The sequence below is a fragment of the Piliocolobus tephrosceles genome, chromosome 20, assembly GCF_002776525.5.
Source record: "Piliocolobus tephrosceles isolate RC106 chromosome 20, ASM277652v3, whole genome shotgun sequence".
In the NCBI taxonomy this organism is placed as follows: Eukaryota; Metazoa; Chordata; class Mammalia; order Primates; family Cercopithecidae; genus Piliocolobus; species Piliocolobus tephrosceles.
In genome coordinates this window covers 40,722,585-40,742,575 of record NC_045453.1, presented here as the reverse complement: position 1 = coordinate 40,742,575, position 19,991 = coordinate 40,722,585, and the positions used below count along the sequence as shown (strand labels likewise).

The window sequence follows — 19,991 nt, the reverse complement described above, 5'->3', positions numbered from 1 at the left end:
CATCATAATAAGGCTTTCTTTTTTGCCTTCCCAGTTTTAATCTGTTCTATTATCTTCTCCTCTGCCATGTTAACAATCTCTAATCTGTTCACATCTGAAATGAATAAAGTATTTTTATAAATGGGGTTCTAAATGCAGCTCCCCTTTTAAGAAAACTTTATAACTCTTCAGAGACTCCAAAACTTGATTTCACTGTTATCTTCAAGAGGATACAAGGAATCATGTTATTCGATGTTTACTGACAGTATTAACTTAGTGCAAGTCTCATTAAATGTAGTATGACTAGCAATATGTGTATTAATGTTTTGATTTTAGTATATTTTCTGAAAGCACACAGTATGTGCTGTTTCATTTTCCTCGTTACCACCAATTTTAAGCAGAAATTAAATGAGTAAGGGGTAAATTTTTCCTAAATTATATACTTGGTTTCCCTATCTTATTGCTGACTTTCCATACTGATAATAATGGCAAATGTTTGTCTGCTTACGAAGTGTTAACACTGTTAACATCCTTTAATAAGAAGGATTTCATTTATTCCTCCCAGCAGTGCATTGAAATAGATGCTATTATTTTTATATTTTTGCAAATGAAGAAAGTGAGGCACAGAGAAGTTCAGCAACTTACCTAAGGTCACTCTTTTGTGCCATTCTTTACCAAGAAACTTTTCACTGGAACAAAACTTACCAGAATATTTACTCTGAGCATAATATAAAGACATAGGGACTTCAAAGGAAGTAAAAGATCTGTTTCCACTTCTAAGGCCCCAACAGCTTTCCTCCCCTCTGTTGACATTAAAAGTTTTCCTAAGATCATCATCATTGTCCCTTCCCTTGCCCTGCTGTCCATCAGGTTTTGTTCTTATTCTACCCTAGCCAAGTACTAGTATTATTCTGACTTTGTGAACCCAGCTGGTTAGTGACAAGTTTTGTGGGGATGTTTTTTGGTTTAGTTTTAGTCAAATACTTAAAATTTTACCTGAAAGCAAAAGGTAAATGTGAGCATAATAGAGTTCTATCATAAAAGTCCTACAGACATTTAAGAAATACACCATTTTGTTCCAGAACCAGGTTTTACCAGTCCTTAGTTCAGTATGTTTCCATGGCACTATTCTGAGTGTTCGTTGAGAATCCTATTAAGAGACTTTTGAGTGTTTTTTTTTTTTATTACATTGCATTTCTTGAATAATTTCCTAGTTTAAGATGGTATGTATAATCCATATATCTAGTAGATTTAAAAATACAACAGGAACATCCTCCCAACACAGACACAGCCTAGAGTTAATAGATACCCAGCGTTATCTTTGTCACTTGAGTTCTGTCACATTGTTTGGATTCTTCTTGTCAATGGAGGCCTCTTTTTCAGTCATTTGCAAGGCAGCCATTTAATTTTTTTCCTATGGGTGTTAAGCTCAATCATGAAAAATCCTTTAAAACTCCGATTTTACCATACGTATTAAAATATCCAAATTCATAGTAGTTCACATCTCCAGTAACGTTCCAAAACAATTTGGAAACTTAAGAATATTGTTGTCATCTGTGATGCCAAATGGCTCAAATAAGTTGCCTTATTTATTAACTTTATTTATTTATTTATTTATCGTGACAAGGTCTCACTCCATCACCCAGGCTAGAGTGTAATGTCATGATCTTGGCTCACTGCAGCTTCTGCCATCCAGGTTCAAGTGATTCTTATGCCTCAGCCTCCCAAGTAGCTGGGACTACAGGCCCCTACACTACCATGCCTGGCTGATTTTTGTATTTTTATTAGAGACGGGGTTTTGCCATGTTGCCCAGGCTGGTCTCAGACTCCTGGGCTGAAGTGATCTGCCTGCCTCGGCCTCCTGGAGTGCTGGATGACAAGCTGAGCTACTGTGCCTGGCCTCATTGCTAATTTTTAGAAGTTAGGATATGTCAGTCTCTGTGCTTCCATCCCAGATTTTAAAACATAATTTCCTAGGCAAATTTTTAGTTTTGTAAGTATTTGCAAATTATATAATTAGTCTAGACATATAGATAAACTTGTTGAAAATAAAGGCCTTTCTGTCATAAAAGTCAGAAGAGGGTAGTACATGACATCCTTGCTTTGTTCTTCTGTTTAATTTTAATTATTGATGATTTTTTCCATAAAAATTACCTTTGTCAAAAAACATTATAAGTAATCAAACAAAAAGAACTTGCGTTTTTAAACTGTGGCTTTGTTCTTAATCTGTTTTTGGAACATAAAAGTTTTGAATTGCATTTATAATGTATATTATTTATGCCAGCAGATCTTCCTAAAACTCAGTTGAATTTTATTATTGTAAGACTCAAAAGAAAAACTGATCACAGTTAAGATATGAATTGTATTTTTAGCGTATGGGTTTTGCATTAATTGGCCCAGTTTTGAGGAGACTTTGGTTACAGCACAAACCTTAGTTTAGCTCTTCACTTCTGCAGAGACTGAAAGAGACCATTCCTATCTCTGCACATGGAGCTGTTCTTGCTAAAATAGATGGAGGCATTCTTGCTAAAATATATTTGTGCTAGTAATTATCCTGAAAAATAATTAAAAGCCCTAGCCATATGATTTTCTTTCTGAGATAAAAACTTTTAAATTTTTAATTGTATTCTGAATTACTTATAACATACGGTTATTAGAGCTCTGGTTTCAGCTACCAACTGTACAGAAAAGCTTTAGTCTTTCTAGAGTTCTTTAGAGAGCAGTTCATCTCTTCGAGCCATCACACAAAAATAATTATCTCTGGTGTTGTTTTAATAAAAAGAAGGCAAGCTCCAAGTGAAGGGAGGAGAGTGGGGGTAGAGAGGATGGATTCAGGCTTGAAAAGATGTGAGAAGAATGCTTTACCCAGTGAGCGCAGCACCGGGCTTTTTTCCCCTAAGACCTCGGAATTGAAATTCTTATGCTGCTATGGTTATAACTGATTACCAGCTAGTCAGCATTTCAGTGAATTTAAAGTTTTATTGAATTACTCCTAACATGGTCAGTGGCCCCAAAGCTTTTAATGTTCAAATATACTGGCGCATTTGCCTCTGTTTATTCTTTATAGTGCCTTCCATAAAATGGAAGTTATGGAAAGTGCCTTAAGGGGAAAGTAAAGTCTTAAATGGTGATTGCCTTTAGAAGGTATATATCCTTGCTACATTGTTTATGCGACAGTTTTTAATTAAGTTATGATTTAGTACATTACACCTTTTGCTTTGCATCTGCAAAGTTAAAATAGGCACTTGAAGACAATTAAAACATTTCTTTCGACTAGTAATCTGGGACAGCAAACTGGGTTATAATAGCCGTTGAATCTGTGTTCCCATGTAAACTCTACACCAAATGCCAGTCAGCCCATGCCAATTAGTGCTCATGTTGCTAGGTCACCGTGGTCAATTGAAAGCTGCATCAATAGAACTTGAAAAGGTTTCCTCCCAATCAGACCTTCTGACATATTGAACAGAATAATGGATGGGAAAAAACAGCCAAGTCTCCTACCCTGGATTCAAAATACTCAGCAGTAAGAATTCATTTGCAACCTGCAATTAAGTAGAGAGAATGGATCCAAGAATGAGTCTGGACATTTTTGAAAATAAAGCCTCATTCTCCTGTCGTGTACATGTTTACTGTTTGGATAGCATCTTAAATGTAGCCAACTTGGTGATCTTGGGTCTACATCTTTAAGTGACTAAAAAGGAAATTTCCCAATTGAAAATGAACAAAATAATTTGTAAAAGTCAGAACTTCTCAGTTGAGTTTAAACATCCATTGTAATAAATGCTCATGCTTCATGAAACATGTTAGATTATACTGGATATAAGGGACACAAAGGCCATTCTGATACTCTGTATCCCATATGATAAATCCAGGTAAATTGGATTGTACTAAAATTTGGAGATGATACCTGCCAATTTTAGGCTTTGTGCTGTATAGTAGGCGTGGCTTCTGATGTAAACCTGGTACTTTTCTACAGAGGCGTTGGGGCTGAACCCCTGCTCCCATGGAACCGGATGCTGCAAACCCAGAATGCAGCCTTCCAGCCAAACCAGTACCAGATGCTAGCTGGGCCTGGTGGGTATCCACCCAGACGAGATGATCATGGAGGGAGACAGGTAAATGGGTTGTGGGATGAAAAGCATACTGCTCACTTTGTATTTCAACAAGCCTCACAGGACTCCATATTTTCTTACCAACATTTCTGGAGAAGACACTGAGAGAGTAGCTTAGCTGAACTTTGGTCTGTCATTAAAAATGTATATGGGTTGAGTACCTACCCGCCTCACTAAATAGGTTATATACCTTGAAGATGCCAAAGAATTTCCAACCCAAAAGCCCTTTAAATCATAGCAGTCAGTGATAATTAGTCCAAATATAGTCAGTCACCAAAACATTGTTTTTTCTTTAAGGGTATTGTTCTTTAGTAGAACCTAGATCCCTCGTAATGGGTGATTTTCTGGAAGCTGGAAAGTAAGTCTACTTTTTCAGCTGTTGTCTTTTAGAAGTCATTTTAAAATGTTGTTATTTTAGAAGTCTCCTGTCTTGATTCATCTGATATCCCTCCTCATAAAAGAAATCTCTGCTTGATAATCTTCCACATATTTTTCTTCTCAATGTAAGCAGCTGTATCACTGGATGTCATAATTCCTAGACAAATTTAGTATATGTAAGCTTCATTTCCTTCTCTTTACGGCATCCAGTTTTAGCATTTAAGACGGAGGTCTATTTGACATAATTTCTTCCAGCAATTTGACACCCTGGCCAGTATTTACATGCTGTTAATGGAATCCTTACTAGAGAACAAGATTGGAATGCTATGATTCAAAGTGTAATGTTTATGGAGTTTGGCACCTGCAGTGATGTGAAGTGGTTTTTAAATTGCTTACCTGGTGTTGCCTCCAGGCCTTCTGCAGTGCTTCACATATTAATTAGTAAGACCTCTCTTCTCACAGCTAAGGAACATATGTTGTATACTTTTTTGATGTATTCTTACAAATATCTCCACCTTACAAGAAGATAATCACCTTAACTGCAAATAGTTAATGTCTTCTGAGAGGATTTTTTTACAGTTTATTTAAATCAGTTTATAGAATTTTGCTTTGAATTCTTTCAAACCAGGACCTCTAAAAATCACATCAGTGAATTACGGCTGTTTATGTTACTGTGGTTAGATGGCACTACGCAGTTTCAGTGATGAGCATTTTTGAAGTGAGGACATATTTGTAACTGGAAGAAACTTGGAGAATGTGTAGTCTAGTCACTTCATTTTCAAAGTCAGGAACTGAAACCCTAAAAACCCCACACAGTTGTGCAGGAGAGCTGGGGGCTGGCTGCCTAGACTGCTGACCCCAGTTCATCCATTTTCCTCCCTCCTTTGGAGATCTTCCTTTTAAAGGAACTCTCTGCTGTTGTAGGAGATAAAATTCTTACTTACTTAAAAGATACAAACTAATTGGTAAGTTTATTATTCTTTTAGGACTTTTTGAAAATAACATTTCTTCTTTCTCAGTCTCTTTTCCATGGAGATACTTTTTATTAAATCACAATTTTTGAAGCACTATTGAATTGCAGAAGTCTGTTGTTAAAAACATAAAATCATTACTTCATTGTATGTTTAGTAAAGTTTTATATCGCCAAACAAGGCCTTAGCCTACATTCTGGCCTTGAGTCTGCACATGTTCATATTTAAAGTACTGAAGTGCTGTCTGGGTGGCAAAGTGAGGTGGGAGGGGGTTCCATTTCAAAACCCTAGAGGCCTAGAAAAGGACTTACAATGAAGAGGTGTCAGGTTTATCTTTTGTTATACAGAAATGTTATTTGCAAGCATTCTAGGATATGTTTGTTATAAAGGTCATTGCTAATGGATTGTGTAATAACCTTAATATATCATTTAATGTCCTACTTTTTTTTGCTAAATAAAAAAATCCCTAAAATCAATTTGGCCTTAACTGACTTAGCAAGCTCTTGCCTTGGTTAAAGCAAAGTTACTTTCCTTGTGTAATAAGTCTAAATTGATGTGGGTATCTTACAACAAAGTGACTTGAATTACTACTGCTAGGACGGTGGGAAAATTGAGAACCACTGTCTGTACATGTTGTTTACACAAAACACTTAACTCTAGTGCATTTGTGTGCATTTGTGATTGTTAAGGTTTTTTTTAATTTTTCAGTAATAGCATTTGTGCTAGCCTCCAACTTTGCAACAACTTTGTGTTAAAGCTCTGGATCAAAGCACCTGTTTATGGGACCTTTCCATGTGCTGTACCTTTAACACATACTCAGTTTCCTTATGATGTATTTTTCCATAGAAGTGTAAAATTAACTGACTTGCAGGAGTATCAGTCCAGAAAATAAACTCTTTTCTTTTGTTTATTTTCAGGGATATCCCAGAGAAGGAAGGAAATACCCTTTGCCACCACCCTCAGGAAGATACAATTGGAATTAAGCTTTTGTAAAGCTTTCCCAAATCCTTTCATCATTCTACAGTTTTATGCTATTTGTGGAAAGATTTCTTTCTCAAGTAGTAGTTTTTAATAAAACTACAGTACTTTGTGTATTTCTTTTAACTGTGTATATTTCTACTGATCTGATCTCACTGTTTATGTTGCTTTCCAAAGATGTATGTTGCATAATACAGTGGATCTGAATTTATTATTGCTTATAAAACACAATTTGATGGAATAGGAGTACTGGTTTTTCATTATGGTTAAAAACGAAACCAGCTGTGGATTTCAAAACACAGTGTATTCTAGATCATCTAAGATCCATGCTGATTTTTATTGCACAAGAATTAGGTTTGAACTCTTGAGCTGGAACCCTCAGCAAACTAGAGTATATATTGTTCAGTATTTCTTTGGAAACATTTCATTAATGTACTTGTCTTACAGAAATTTCTGGACTTTAGTAAAAAAAAAAAATAAAGTTAAACTTTTGAAACTCTGTTTTGTGTTCTTGTTATTTTGCAGTATTTCTACTTTGAAAATCTTGACCAAGCATGGTTTTTTAAAACTAACTTTTGCAGAAAACTATTTATTTCTATAATCAGATGTCCAAACCAAAGGACAAAGAAGTCAATTTGAAGAAGCAGATTTTAAAAGATAGGATCAGCAAGACATAACAAAAGCTTTAACTTTGTTGTTAATACAACAGTGACTGATCTGGCTAACTCAAAAATCTCTATGAGATAAATAACATTTTTACAAATTTAATGTAGACTTGTGCTCCAGTTTTAAGGACTTGTTTTAAATCTTCAAGTTGACAATGGCCAAATAGTCTTATGCTCCTTAGCATATTTTTTGTATTTCATTAGATTGCAATTTGTACTCATGTTTTTCCTTGCTACTAAGCACACTATAAATTGCTTAAATGTGTGTTTGGAGTTCACATACAGCACTTACATATGCATTTTCATTTGATTACCAAAACATATTTAGACACACACAGACTATTGCTTTGTTTCAGTTTTTCCCTCCTAGCCCAAGATTATGAGGTAAAGTTTCTCTTTGACCTCCTGACTTAGGGCATCTTTGCTTTAATATTCAACTGAAGCATACTTGTTAAACTTAGTCTGTGGGGGGAAAAAAAAATCTCACCTCAACCTTGAATAGGAAGGTATTTTGTAGCTATTGAGTTCATTGCTAATGATGGGTGACCAGAGCAGGATCCTTTATTGTTGAGACAAAGAGTCTCTCCATCAGGAATTACCAATCCAACCCTTACATAATTGCCTTTGCTCAACATTCAAGGGATAATGTCTTCTATTCAATTTCTCTGTAAGTTTATCTCCCAAATATTAAAACTATAGATAGCCATCTCAGTAAAGCATTGCATATTCCAAAGGAGTAAAAGTTTTACTGTTCATAGTTAACAGTCAAAACCCACAATTCCACTCTTTATATTCTCAGACCTTTAGTTCTGACTTAGTTTTATTTTAAGCTGTCCTGAGAATTCAGTTTTTGACTGAATGTTTAAAGCACTGTTTGGAAGACATCTGAGCAAAAGGCCTGATGGAGAAACTGATGACAGCAGATTTCCTCTGCAGAACTGGCAGGTGTTCCCTTGCTGAGCCAGCTTCAGGCCCTGCTCCTGACCTCACCCTTGCTGCTTCCTCTCCATCCTTAGTCTTCATCTCTTTCCAACTTGTCTCCGCGTTTGAATCTTCCAGGAAAGTGCCCTGCCCATTTCAATAAGCAAAATGCTTTTTAGAGCTTTAATGTTTAAAGCTGTAAATATCTCCTCCAAATTCTGATGTAAGAATAAATTCGTTGGGCCAATTTTAAGTAGTTATTTGTACGCAATGATATTCTCTTTAAACGGCACATTTTTTCAGGGTCTTCTATTAAAGTTAAACAAACAAAAAAAAATCTTAGAACCTGGAAACAGCTTGACTACTCTGGGGCTAAGGGCCCGTAATGAGCAGTTGTCTTCCCTTTAAAGATCAAATGGGGTAATGTATGTTAATGTACAAAGCCGTCTACAAACTGGTATTAGATTGCCATTTAGCGTTACAAAGGCAAATTGGGTGTAATGAGCGATAGGTTAATTTTCGTACGATGACGTGGGATGCCAGGAACAGGCCGGGTGAGGCTGGGGTCCCAGCACTCCCTTGCTGGGCGCGCCTGGACCGAAATGAAGGGCCCGGGCGCGGCGACCTCGCAGCCAGGGGCGGGATGGTGGCGGCTCCCGGGACCCGCGGGCTACTCAGAGCTCAGGTCCTAGGTGCTTGGCTCAACTTTCTCCCAGCGGGGTTGGGAAGTGCCGGGCCCTCGATGCACGTGGGGCACGCGCCCGGCGCCTGGGTCTCCCCAGCGGCTCATTAGCCGCCCGGCCCAGCCCGCAGACCCCGCGACTGGCCCTCCCGGGAGCCCCGCGAGCCGGCCGCACGCACAGGATGGGCGCGGAAAGCTCCTTCCTCGTCCGCGTCCCCCCACGCGGCGCCGCAGCTTCTCAACCTGCCGCTGCATCTCAACTCCCTGTACAGATGCAAGCAGCAGAGCTGTAGAATACCAGAAATAGTCTTCCTTCTGAGGCTGCTGTTTTAAGTTCCAAGTGTGAAAGTAACCGAATTTAGCTATGCTTTGAAATCTAAAATCCGGACATTCCCTGAAGAGTCAAATTAGAGCCCCCAATTCCTCGATCTGGCTCCGTCCCACTGACTGACGCCTCCTGCCCACCCCGAAAGGGTCCTGGAGCTGCGATCTCTCCAGACTTTATTCCTGGTGATTCACTGCTCTGCTATTTCCCATCAGGAAAAAGTCACCAAACGAATGAACTAGCAAACGGCCCATTCTCGATGGATTTCTCCTCCACCCAGTAAAGCAGAATCCTCCTGTGGCTTGTTTCTCCATGCCTTATTTATGCAATGAGGGCCAAAAGAGAACGGGCTTTAATTGACGTGTATGAAATAGGAATACATCTGTTCACTACTGCAAAATAGTTTGCACAACTTAAATTTAGGCAATGTGCCTAGTGAAACTTTTTTTTAGAAGTCACCTAAACAATTACTGAAGGTTACATGGAATTTCAAAAAACGAAAGGCATTTCATTCAATTGCAGGTAAACATTCTAAAGCAAAAACAAAACCAAACCCACCTCTCCCAGAAACTTCCATTACCTCCAAAGTTAAAAATAATAAAAACAAAAGTGATACTGAAATCACAAAGTTATCTCAATACTTACTGGAGAGCGCAAATTCCTGATGGGATGCGAATGCAGTTCCCCAGTCTAGGTATCTTCTTTGAAACTTCCCCAGATGTTCACCAAATCTCACTAGTAGTGAAAGCGTATTTATATGTTTTAAAATGTATCATTGTTCTCTCACTGGGTTGCAGGGTAACAAGTAATAGTGTTTCAAAAAACTGTCTCAAATAATTAACATACAGGGTTTCATCCACACATTAGGGTTATGGTAAGCAGTGAGGGAGTATTATCCATGCTTTGAACTCTGTCTGAAATTTGTCTTGCCACCACATAATGCAGTATGTTCTCTTCGACACAAATTCACATCTAAAAATCTAATCGATAGGTCTTTATATAATTATGGCTCACAAATTTATTCTAAAAAGTCTTTTAAAATAATCAGTATTCAATGCAGTTAACAAAGCAAGTCTATGGAAGATGCTTGCATTCAGTGAACAGGATTGAGTCTCTGGTTTGCTTTAAATTGAAAGTAAACAGTCGCTAGCCGAATGGAGTATGAACACAACATCTGTGTTGATAGAAGTCTGACTGACTACTTGTTCTGACCATTAAGTTTTAGCTCTAGGCAAAGACTTAAATAGAAGACAACTGGGTTACACCCCCATCCTTCCATATACAAAACACCCTCCTTGTGTCCTTCTAAACTGCACACATTCTCGCACACACAGCACTTCAATATACATCCTAACACATATTACAGAAAAGTACCTGCAATCCCTATGTTCCTCTCTGCAACTTTGATTCTGGCTTTTGGTCTCCGTGCCTCAATTGGAAAAGATAAGTCAAACTGTTGTAAAACCCAAAAACATTTAGGAAAAGGTCACATCTGCTGAGTAAGCATTTTTGAAACAGGTTTGCTGTGGCCTCTGCCAAACTTTGAGGGGCCTTTGTTTCACTCAGACCCTGCGCCAGTCTTCCCTCTTAGTTGTGGAGACACTTATCCTCCTCTTCAGTTAATGAGTTTCACCTAGTCCGGCCGTTTGTATTTTTATAAAAGATCTGCAAAGCACTAATTGCAGAAAGAAGAAAACAGCTCTTGTTTTGCATGAATCAGAAGGTGGGATTCTATGGTAAAAACATTTCTATTTTAAGCTGCAAGAATCAAACCTTTCCCTAATTTCAGGATATGCACACATACACTCAGTAAGTCTCTGGGTATAGAATGTTAAGCCCTTTGCAGCAATTATTTCTGGCTTGGGGTTTTTTACTGCTTAAAGGAATGCTGAAAGAAAAAAGATATGCCCACACAAAATACACTTTCAGAAAATACTATATATAAAAGTTGTTTCTTCTTAATGTGACATATTTTTAAAAGAAAGTGCACGCCTTCAGTCTAAAGGATTTTTTTGTTCCAGAAATAAACTGTCCATGAAGACTTATTTTCTTTAAATATGTTACCCGGAGCCCTTGGACTATAAGCTATTATTGTTTTTGTAGGTATTGGACTGTAACAAAAAACACTGCCAACCATGTGGACTTTTAGAACGTTTTCTACAAGTAAAATTGCAGAATTATGGTACTATTGTGAGGAAATCAAACTAATATAAACAGACATTCTGAAATTTGGCACATCAATAATAGTCTTACTAGCTTGGTTAACATTTCTAAAGTCATTTCCATTAATATGCCAAAAAACCCCTAAGTTGAGAGAATTTTCTGTGGGTGTATTGTAACATTTTCATACAAATTTGTCTGCTCAAATTATTTGTTCTTACATAAAATGTTTCAAATATTAGATCTCATTTTCTAAAAATTCTTTTACAACCCCTTGATAAAGGGTGATTTCCTTGCTTCTTTTAATGTTTTTCTCCCTCTGTGAAAGAAACTAGAGTTTCAAAAAATTACTATACAAAAAAATCTAGAAAAAGTGCAAGTTTAACTTCTAAAACACCTTCTTATGAATTCAGGTTGCATATTCAGAAAAACGTTCTAACAATGAAGTGAAACACAATGTTTCAGCCCCAAGCTGTAATTCTAAAATCTCAAATTAGAAGAGGTTTGGGGTCTCCCGTAACTATTTGTTTTGATCATTTGCAAATCATGCTTTATCCATGTTATTTAATTTTCATTAATTTTATAAACGCACATTCTTCAGCTTTTAGTATTTTTACTTCAATACCAGTCATTTATGAGTTAACTGTGTTGTCACATCATGACAACTAGTATTTTAAAAACGCATCGTCCTGTATAAACTTGAAAAAGAAATGACCACTTGACTTTTAGAAAAAAGAACTTGTTTCTTTTAAGTTATATTTAAATATCCATTTGAAACATAGGAAATATAAATCGGCATAGTAAAGAGTAAATACATTATTTGTACAATAAAACACCAACAAAACCAGGGCAACTCCTAGGTTCTAAATATGGTGGGAAAATTATAAATATTTTAGTTACTTATTCCTTATATCTTGATTACAATTCAATAAATCACCTTTCTTCTTCTCATGCTTTGAATATAGATTAATTGATGTAAATTCTAGAAATTTTAATTGTTCTAGTACTTTATCAAGGTATTCAAATTCAGACAAGAAAATACCTCAAAAAGAGTAAATACCATGTTTACAGAAGGGTAGGGTTATTTATTTTCTCAGTTGATTTTGGGAGACCAGATTGCATATACAAATAGTATACAACCTTTCTTTCTTATGGTGAGCTGCATCTTAGGGGGGAAAATCCTCTTTTAGGGTAACATACAAACACTCATTTGCCAAATAACCATCAAAACATTTTGAAATCAGCATTAAATTTAAAAAGCTCCATCAATCCATATAATCAGTATTCTATTTTGATTCCAATGCTCTATTACCTAAATGGCAATAATTCCTCTGCAATAATGTTGCTACGTGTATGATCCACCTTGAGCTACAATTCAATTTACTTTCAATCAAACATTAATGAAATTGCACTTAGGGGGCCCTTCGAAAATTAATCTCCCAAGATAAATTCCACTTCAGAAAGGACTCATTGTTAAAGCTGGGTTGATTTTTAGAGTTACAAACGCCAACAAAGTTTCCAACTTTGAGAGCTGTGGTTAAGAACGCCGTGTGAACTTCTCCATCTTTTCGCGTCATTTAAGAACTTTTAGGAGGAGAAAATCACCTCAAAGCCTCGTGGCATAAAGTTACACTACTCGGTTTCCGGGCTGTCGCTGTCCCCCGCCCCCAGCAAAGACGTTCACAGCCTGCCCCTCTCTGAGACCGGTTCGTTTTGAATCGCCGTTTACACGCGCGAGTCAGTTTTCGCATGCCTCCCCCATCCGTTCTAGCAGTTTCTTGCAGACCCTTCGGCTGCACCAGGTCCTAGCCCCGGGGCGCCCTCGCTGTCACCACGTCCTGCCATAGAGCAGGTTGGCGCCCAGGACACCACCGCCGTACTCCCCGGCGGCCGGGTCCAGGGCCGCCAGGCCGCCCCCCGGGCCGTGCAGCGCGGGTGGGCTGGGCGACAGCTCCTCCAGCTCAGGCGCGGGCGTCGGGGCCGGCGGCTGCGCACCGGCCTGGCCAGGGGTGGGCGTGCTGGCACCGTTCTGGCACGGCTTGCCGTCCTTGACCAGCACGGGCACAGCCACGCGGCGCGGGGACGGCGGCGGAGGCGGCGGCGGGCCCAGGCCACCCTCCTGCTGCAGCTGCTGCGCCGCCTTGTCCTTGGCCTGCCGTTTCATCTTGTAGCGGTGGTTCTGGAACCAGATCTTGACCTGCGTGGGCGTCAGGTGGATCATGCTGGCCAGGTGCTCGCGCTCCGGCGCCGACAGGTACTTCTGCTGCTTGAACCGCCGCTCCAGCTCGTAGACTTGCGCCTGCGAGAAGAGCACGCGGCGCTTCCTTCGCGGAGCGGCTGCCGCCGCCGCCGCGTGCAGCGGCGCCAGCGACTTGGCGGCGTCCGCGATGCCCGTCAGCGACCCCATGCCGGCCACATTCACGCCAGCCGACGGCCCCATGAACCTGGAGACTGGGGAAGAGGCCCAAGGGGGAAGGCGGGTGAGCTCCAGGCCCGCCGGGAGCTGCTCCAGCCGCCGCCTCTCTTCACGCCGCGGCGGCCGCGACGCTGCCAGGCCCTCGCTGAATCCCAAGACCCCCTGAGCGCCGCGGCCCCGGGCCCCAGCACGGCCCGCGCTCCCTCGGCAGGTCCCAGGACACCGCGCGCGTCAACGGGTCCCAGGACCCCACGCGCGTTCCCAGTCGGGTCCCAGGACACCCCGCGCGCCCGGAGTCCGCGGAAACCCCGCGCGTCTGGGGCCGCGTCCCAGAACGCCCAGCGCGCCCGCTAGGTCCCAGGACAGCCTAAGCCGCGCGCACCCCGTCCCGCGCCCCCGCGCCCCTCGGCTGTGGCGGGAAACGCCTGAGCCGCCCGCAGTCCCGCGCTCCTGGCCCCTCTCACTTGACGAGTAGCGTGGGTCCGGGTTGGCGCCGTACCAGCCGGTGGCCGCGCCGCCCCGCATGCCGTCCGTGTAGGCGGGCAGCTCGCCCATGTTGCCCAGGCCGCCGTTGCAGTAGCCGCCCATGGCGCCGTGCGGGAACTGCGAGACGCCAGGCGGCATGTGGTAGGTGGCGGCCGCCGCCGCCGCCGCTGCTGCCGCCGCCGCCGCGGCCGCCGCGTTGTGACCCGCCATGGCGTGAGGGGGCTGCATGCCTGCCACAGTTGCCGCCTGCGAGGAGGGCCCGGGTGGCGGCGCGCGGTATGCGGCGGCGGCCGCGGCCCCCAGGGGCGCCCCCAGGCCGGGTGGCGCGCCGTCCATGGCGCCGCCGAACTTCTTGTAGGTCTCCTCGATGGGGCTCAGGATGTCGGACACGGAGAAGGGCGTCGTGTGCTTTGGGCTCAACGACATGGCTCGGCGGGCGACCAGGTAGGGGGCCTGGGGCGCGCGCCGGCAGGACGCGGCGGCCGCTCGTCGCCGCCACCTCGGCCGCGGCAGCAGAGCCTGTGACGAGGAGTCGGCGGCTCGGCGAGCCCCCCGGGCTGCGGGATCTGGGGTTTATTTTAGTCCGGCGCCAGGTTTACGACAGACTCGGGGGGCGGAGCAACATCCCAAACGAGCAAACAATGGTCATTGACATCTTTTTCTCTCGCCCCCCCCAGCCCCCGCCCCATAATGGAGGCAAAAAAGGTAAAAGCGGCTGTTGGGTGTTTCTTGGAAAGATCACCCCCCGTTGCTTTTCCCATCCTTCGCTCCTCCATCTGCGGCAGTTACCCCAGCCCTCGAGCTCCACAAATAGAAACTCCGAGGTTGGCGTCGAGGCTAGACAAGAAGGACTGCTCGCCTGGTCCCGTCCAGACCCCAGTTTTCTAAAGCGACTTCGATGCAAAGTCTGGTATAATTGCGGAGTGGGGAACATGCTGCTAAGTTTGGGGGGAGGGTGTTGCGGGGGCTCGCTTCGTCCTCTCCAGTTACCAGTCCCTCATTCGCTCCATCACCTAAAGTGTTAAAAAAAAAAAAGGCTCTTGGGTCCCACCGTAAGAGCGCATAAAGAGAGGAGGTACAATGACCATCCTTTGCCATTGTAGGGCTCCCTAATTTATGCGTCTTTAGACCCTTAAGCATCATTTTGTGGGCAACCAAACGGGCACTTCCAAATTAGCTCAAAGTATCCAAGCCTAAAGAAGAGAGAAAATACACATACACTGATAAATACTCAGATACTAACTTGTAAGTATTCTGTTTTTCCTCTGTGGGGATGGAGATTGAACAAGGGAAAGAGGGGGAACATTTTTATTTCCTAAAATATTTCATACTGAGTTTACACTTGAAAAGTTGTTTTTACTGCTTTCTTTCCCTTTGTGTGTGTTCTTTCTCTCTTTCTCTCAATAAATATCTCTGACTTAAGTTTATTCTTCCATCACTATCATGATCAAAAAGAAGAGAAAGACAAAACATCAAAACTTCCAAATATTTCTAGTTGTTTGCAATGGGTCTTTTTGTTGTTATTGGAAAAATATAACCTGTTCAAGCGGTATGAAAGTGGATGCAGAAATCAGGTGAAAATTGTAGTTTCTTTGGAAAAATACAAAACCATAGATAAACAGATTTTTAAAACTTTGTCATCCTTTGACTTGCAGTTTTATCCGAATACTTAGACATTACGAACTCTCTACTAAATACTGAACAAGACAAAGCGTAAGACAAAAGAAGTGCAAAGCATTTGATTAAATTTTGAAAACAATCTTGCAGCAATAATAATGATAACGGGGAAATGAAGATAAAATTTGTAAGTTTTCTTGGAAACTGGAGCAGGAGAAAGAAAAACACGGAGAGTGCTTTCTTAAGCAGTATTTTACGTGTGTGTGTGTGTGTTTGTTTTTTTTTTCCAGAAAAGGGTGTGTGGAAACGATTTAAGTTTAACCTGACAGTACATGTTTTGAAGGCAAGAACAGTATTACATATTCCTTTTTCTGTTTGGTTTTAGCTCTTTGGTGGCAATGTGCTCCATGGTTTTGTTCTTATGATTTAAATTATTGTTTTGTTAATCTCAGTATAGTTTTGCAAAGAATCTGCCCTTTCTAGGGGGGAAAAAGTCATAGGTCACCTATGGGAACGAAGTGACAGACGAATGTTAAGAGTAATGTTTTAATGTACTGTAAAAGTAAAATGCAAGGTTACAAGAATTGTTTACAGACATCAGTATTGACTTAGCAAGATTCATATTGCTACAGTTTTAACACGATGCTACTTTTACAGGCCTTTTATGAACTTGAAACACTTGGGCTAGGTCTTCATCCTCACCTGCACTGGAATTACCTACTTAAAAAAACAAACTAATGATACACAAAGAAGCATTTATGTATGTATTTAAACAGTTGCTGGGATCCTTCTGAAAACTACAGTTTGGATTTTACGTTTCCAGTTTAGTTTAAATTGTATTGTTTACTTGTATGTATTAAATAAAATAGAAAGTCATTTCAAACGTTTCTCAGAGACAACAGGGTGAGTAAAAAATAATTGTGTTATGACATCTGTGAATATAAAAGTTATTTGTAGACCATTATATTTAATTTTCAAGTTCAAATGTATTTCAAAAATGAAATCCATTATCATAATCTCCATATTGATTAGTTGTCCAAATTGAAAGGTGTTTACAATTCTAATTTTTTCCAGATGATTATTAGTTACTCTGTTTTCAGGCTATACATTTCATCTCATGTAATTTTCTTTGTAGAACTTTGACGTAGCAGTTAACATTAAGTGGTTGTACTACAATTTTTGCTTATTTTGTTTTTCAACTGCATTGGGTCCTGTTATAAGTGCATATACATCTGGAATGCTTCCCTCTTTAAATTAAAAGCACTTTATCACATCTGAAGGTTCTCTGCAGAGTCACTTTCTGACTGCGTAGGAATTTGATAAGTCAAATAGTATTCCATCACTATAGGTAAACAGTTCTGGGGAAGAAAAATCTACAATTTTTGACATTTCTCCCTGTCAATTGTTTGTATCTCACTCTAGAAATTACGTATCTTCATGCCGGAAACACTATTTGGATGTGTGTGGATGATTCTGAAAATTGATATAGTCTGAAGGATGTGTATGTACATTTATATATAGATACAATATAACCCAATTGATATTCCACTGAAGCTTTGTATTCATTTCATCAGATTATCGTGTACCTAAATTATACTTAGTAGATTTTTATATCTTAGTAGAAATTTATACTTAGTAGATTCTCAAATATTATTGACTAAACTGCATTTCACAGGAAATGTATTTCTCAGGAGTGTTTTCTTATTGTTTTCCTTAAAAAACAATGCTGGCACCCAGCAAAATAATACAATTAAAAAATAAAATAAAATGCAAATACTACCTAAGGGAATACAGTGAAAAGAAATGGTTCTCACTCTCCTATCCTTCAAGCCTCCCAGTTCTTCCCCTCAGAGTATTTGGTGTTACCTGTTTCTTTTGGAATAGCCTGTCCATCTAGAAGCATACTACCATTTTACACACAAAGGATAGTATGCTCTATGTGATTTGGTACCTGCCTTTTTCATAGTTTAGGTTTTTATAGTTTCACACATTATAACATTGAAAGCAGACTAAGATAGGCTGTGGCAGATACAGAAATTTTTTCTAGACAAAAAGATAAGATTTTTCTAGATAAAACACTCTCCTGGCTTTCTAGCAAAAATGTGGAATTTATTGAAAATCTCTGATGTGTTGGATAGCCTTAGGGCCAAAAATATTTAGCAAAAAAATTCTGAAGAAAGAGTCTTCTGCAGTTTGGATTTGCTGTTGGCAGACAGAAGCTCAGCAAAAGGAACTTGGGAGGAGTTGAGAAACTTCTGACATACCCACTTTGAAGTGGGGGTCCAGGCAGTACTTAGAGGGAAATACTGTTTTTCTAGGTGGTGAATAGGTTTCCAGTGGGTCTTGTATTTCCTCATCAAGACTAACTGAAAATATAACTTTCTGCTTGATACCCAAAAACGTAAGTGCCTTTTAGAACTGAGACACTTGCTACATTTGCAGTTAAACTAGTTGTGAAATAATTTGACTAATAAAAGTTTTATGTTGTAGAAGTAGCCTTAAAATACTGTCTTTGCAGTTGGGAAGGTAATAAAGAAACATCTTAAGGAAACTAGTGTTTTGCAGCAAAATTTGAGGTTATAAAGAGGAAAATAAAACTGCCATAGAGATGAAACACAAAGTTTATTTGAATTATTTTACATTTTTTTTTTTTTGCTAAATTCATCAGTTTCTGAGATCTAGTTCTCATTTCTTTTTAGTCCCTCTATAAGCCTTTTTCCAATAGTGTTCATTTCAGTTATTTTAAATGTCTTATGGTAATTTTACACTTGTGTTTATAAAGCTTTGTTATTTCTATGTAACACAGTAATCCTTTCATATTTTCTTCACAAAATAGAAACTCCTAGAAGTTTACTCAAAAAAATCTTGTGATCCTTTTCCTGAGATTCAGATATTTTAAATTGAAAATTGTTTTCTGACCAATGATAATTGGTACCAATGAACATATTTTAAGCTAACACAATTATTAGTACAGTGTGAGAATGAATAGTAGGTGATGAAGATATTTTGTTGTCAAAATTATTATAATATGGTCCAATGAAATGATTCCTCCTCCCATCCTCCTAACGATAAAAACAAAACAAAACAAGAAACCTCCCCTTCTAGGGTCAAACTGTAACACCAGTTTTTACAGTCAGAGTAGAGAATAACATTGGGCTATAACAGGGGAGTAAAAATAGGGAAATTATCCAGTATGTCCCAATTATTTCACCCTAGACTTAGAAGCCTGAGCCACAAATTCAAATTTTTCTATGTTAAAAATTATTTTTTAGAGTAATAATACATGTATGGGAAAAACAATGGCAATATTGAAATACAATTTTTTATTTCTGAATTGCAAGTTTATTGTATATTTTGTGCATATAGAACGTTTAAAATATTTTAGAACATAGTGATATTTCCATTGAACAACATTTTTTAGATGTTTTGGAATGTCATTAAATGACTCTTTTATAGGAAAAAAGAGTCTTTTGAATTTTAAGCAAAATTATATTTCTGTTATTTCGTGTGAGGTGTTAGTTTTTCTAAGTGTTCTACCATGCTTCCAGCACAACCTAATTAGAGTAAATACACAAAGCTTTTAAAAATACATTATTTTATAGCTTCTCACGTACTGTCACATTTTTCAAATCTGAGATTTAGTGACTAATGTAAACTCTTTTTCTCCTACAAGTCTCATTAAAGGTGTGTCATCTTACATTTACAAATTACTGTGTAATTATCAAGGAAGGTGTCAGTTTTTAACATCTGGGCTAAGTAATTGGGTTATTTATTGCCCCCATCACTTACTTGAAGGAGAACTCCAATATTTGATGTTTTGGTAAATTGATTATTAGGTTGTTGGATTTGTTAGTAAAAAGTTTTCCTGTGTACATTTTAGAAGGAACAGCTGTGACAATATAGTAATTAGAGAGTAATTCGCCCAATTTTGTCCCCTTTTGTTCTTCTGTGTACTATTAATGTTGAGGGAATAGTTGACAGATACTTGTATTCATATGTATCTGTCTGAATTGTAGGTTGAGAATTGTTCTTAAAAGGAAGCAATAGGCTAATGTTTACCTCATAAATCAATGCAAATTTTGGTAGATTTTTAAGCAATTTAATTATTGCTTAATAATTTGCATTAAAAAGCTTAATGTGAAACAATTCATTAAGCCTCTTTATTCAGACAGTGAGTGCCACAAGGAAAACCTGACTTTTAATAAAGTTGCCTTATAAGATTTTCTCAAGAAAACCAAAACCCAAAAAAATCTAATAAAATGAGAGTCTTAAACCACAAGAGATGTGTCAGATGGACTTGA

The 19,991-nt window shown here is 39.5% G+C and overlaps 2 protein-coding genes across 3 annotated transcripts in view; one reads left to right on the top strand and one right to left on the bottom strand.

Annotated features, from left to right (window-relative positions):
- XRN2 (5'-3' exoribonuclease 2) overlaps positions 1–6,917 on the top strand; it is an 89,013-nt gene extending 82,096 nt beyond the window's left edge. For both annotated transcript variants that reach the window (XM_023191881.3, XM_023191882.3), the window contains 2 exons: positions 3,956–4,094; positions 6,358–6,917. In XM_023191881.3, coding sequence (XP_023047649.2) covers positions 3,956–4,094; positions 6,358–6,423 — 205 coding nt within the window. In that variant the 3' untranslated portion in view covers positions 6,424–6,917. The remainder of the gene's footprint in view (positions 1–3,955; positions 4,095–6,357) is intronic.
- Positions 6,918–12,455: 5,538 nt separating this feature from the next.
- On the bottom strand, positions 12,456–14,619 carry NKX2-4 (NK2 homeobox 4). Its single transcript, XM_023191880.3, has 2 exons — positions 14,052–14,619; positions 12,456–13,622 (listed from the first exon to the last, which is right to left on the bottom strand). The coding sequence occupies exons 1-2, from the start codon at positions 14,497–14,499 to the stop codon at positions 13,000–13,002; spliced, it is 1,071 nt and encodes a 356-aa protein (XP_023047648.1). The 5' UTR covers positions 14,500–14,619; the 3' UTR covers positions 12,456–12,999.
- Between the last annotated feature and the right edge of the window lie 5,372 nt (positions 14,620–19,991).

Coding starts and splice junctions, on each gene's coding strand:
- NKX2-4 (XM_023191880.3), bottom strand. CDS start 14,499: ATGTCGTTGAGCCCAAAGCACACGACGCCCTTCTCCGTGTCCGACATC. Junction 13,623..14,051: donor GGACCCACGCTACTCGTCAA/GTGAGAGGGGCC, acceptor CCTCTTCCCCAG/TCTCCAGGTTCATGGGGCCG.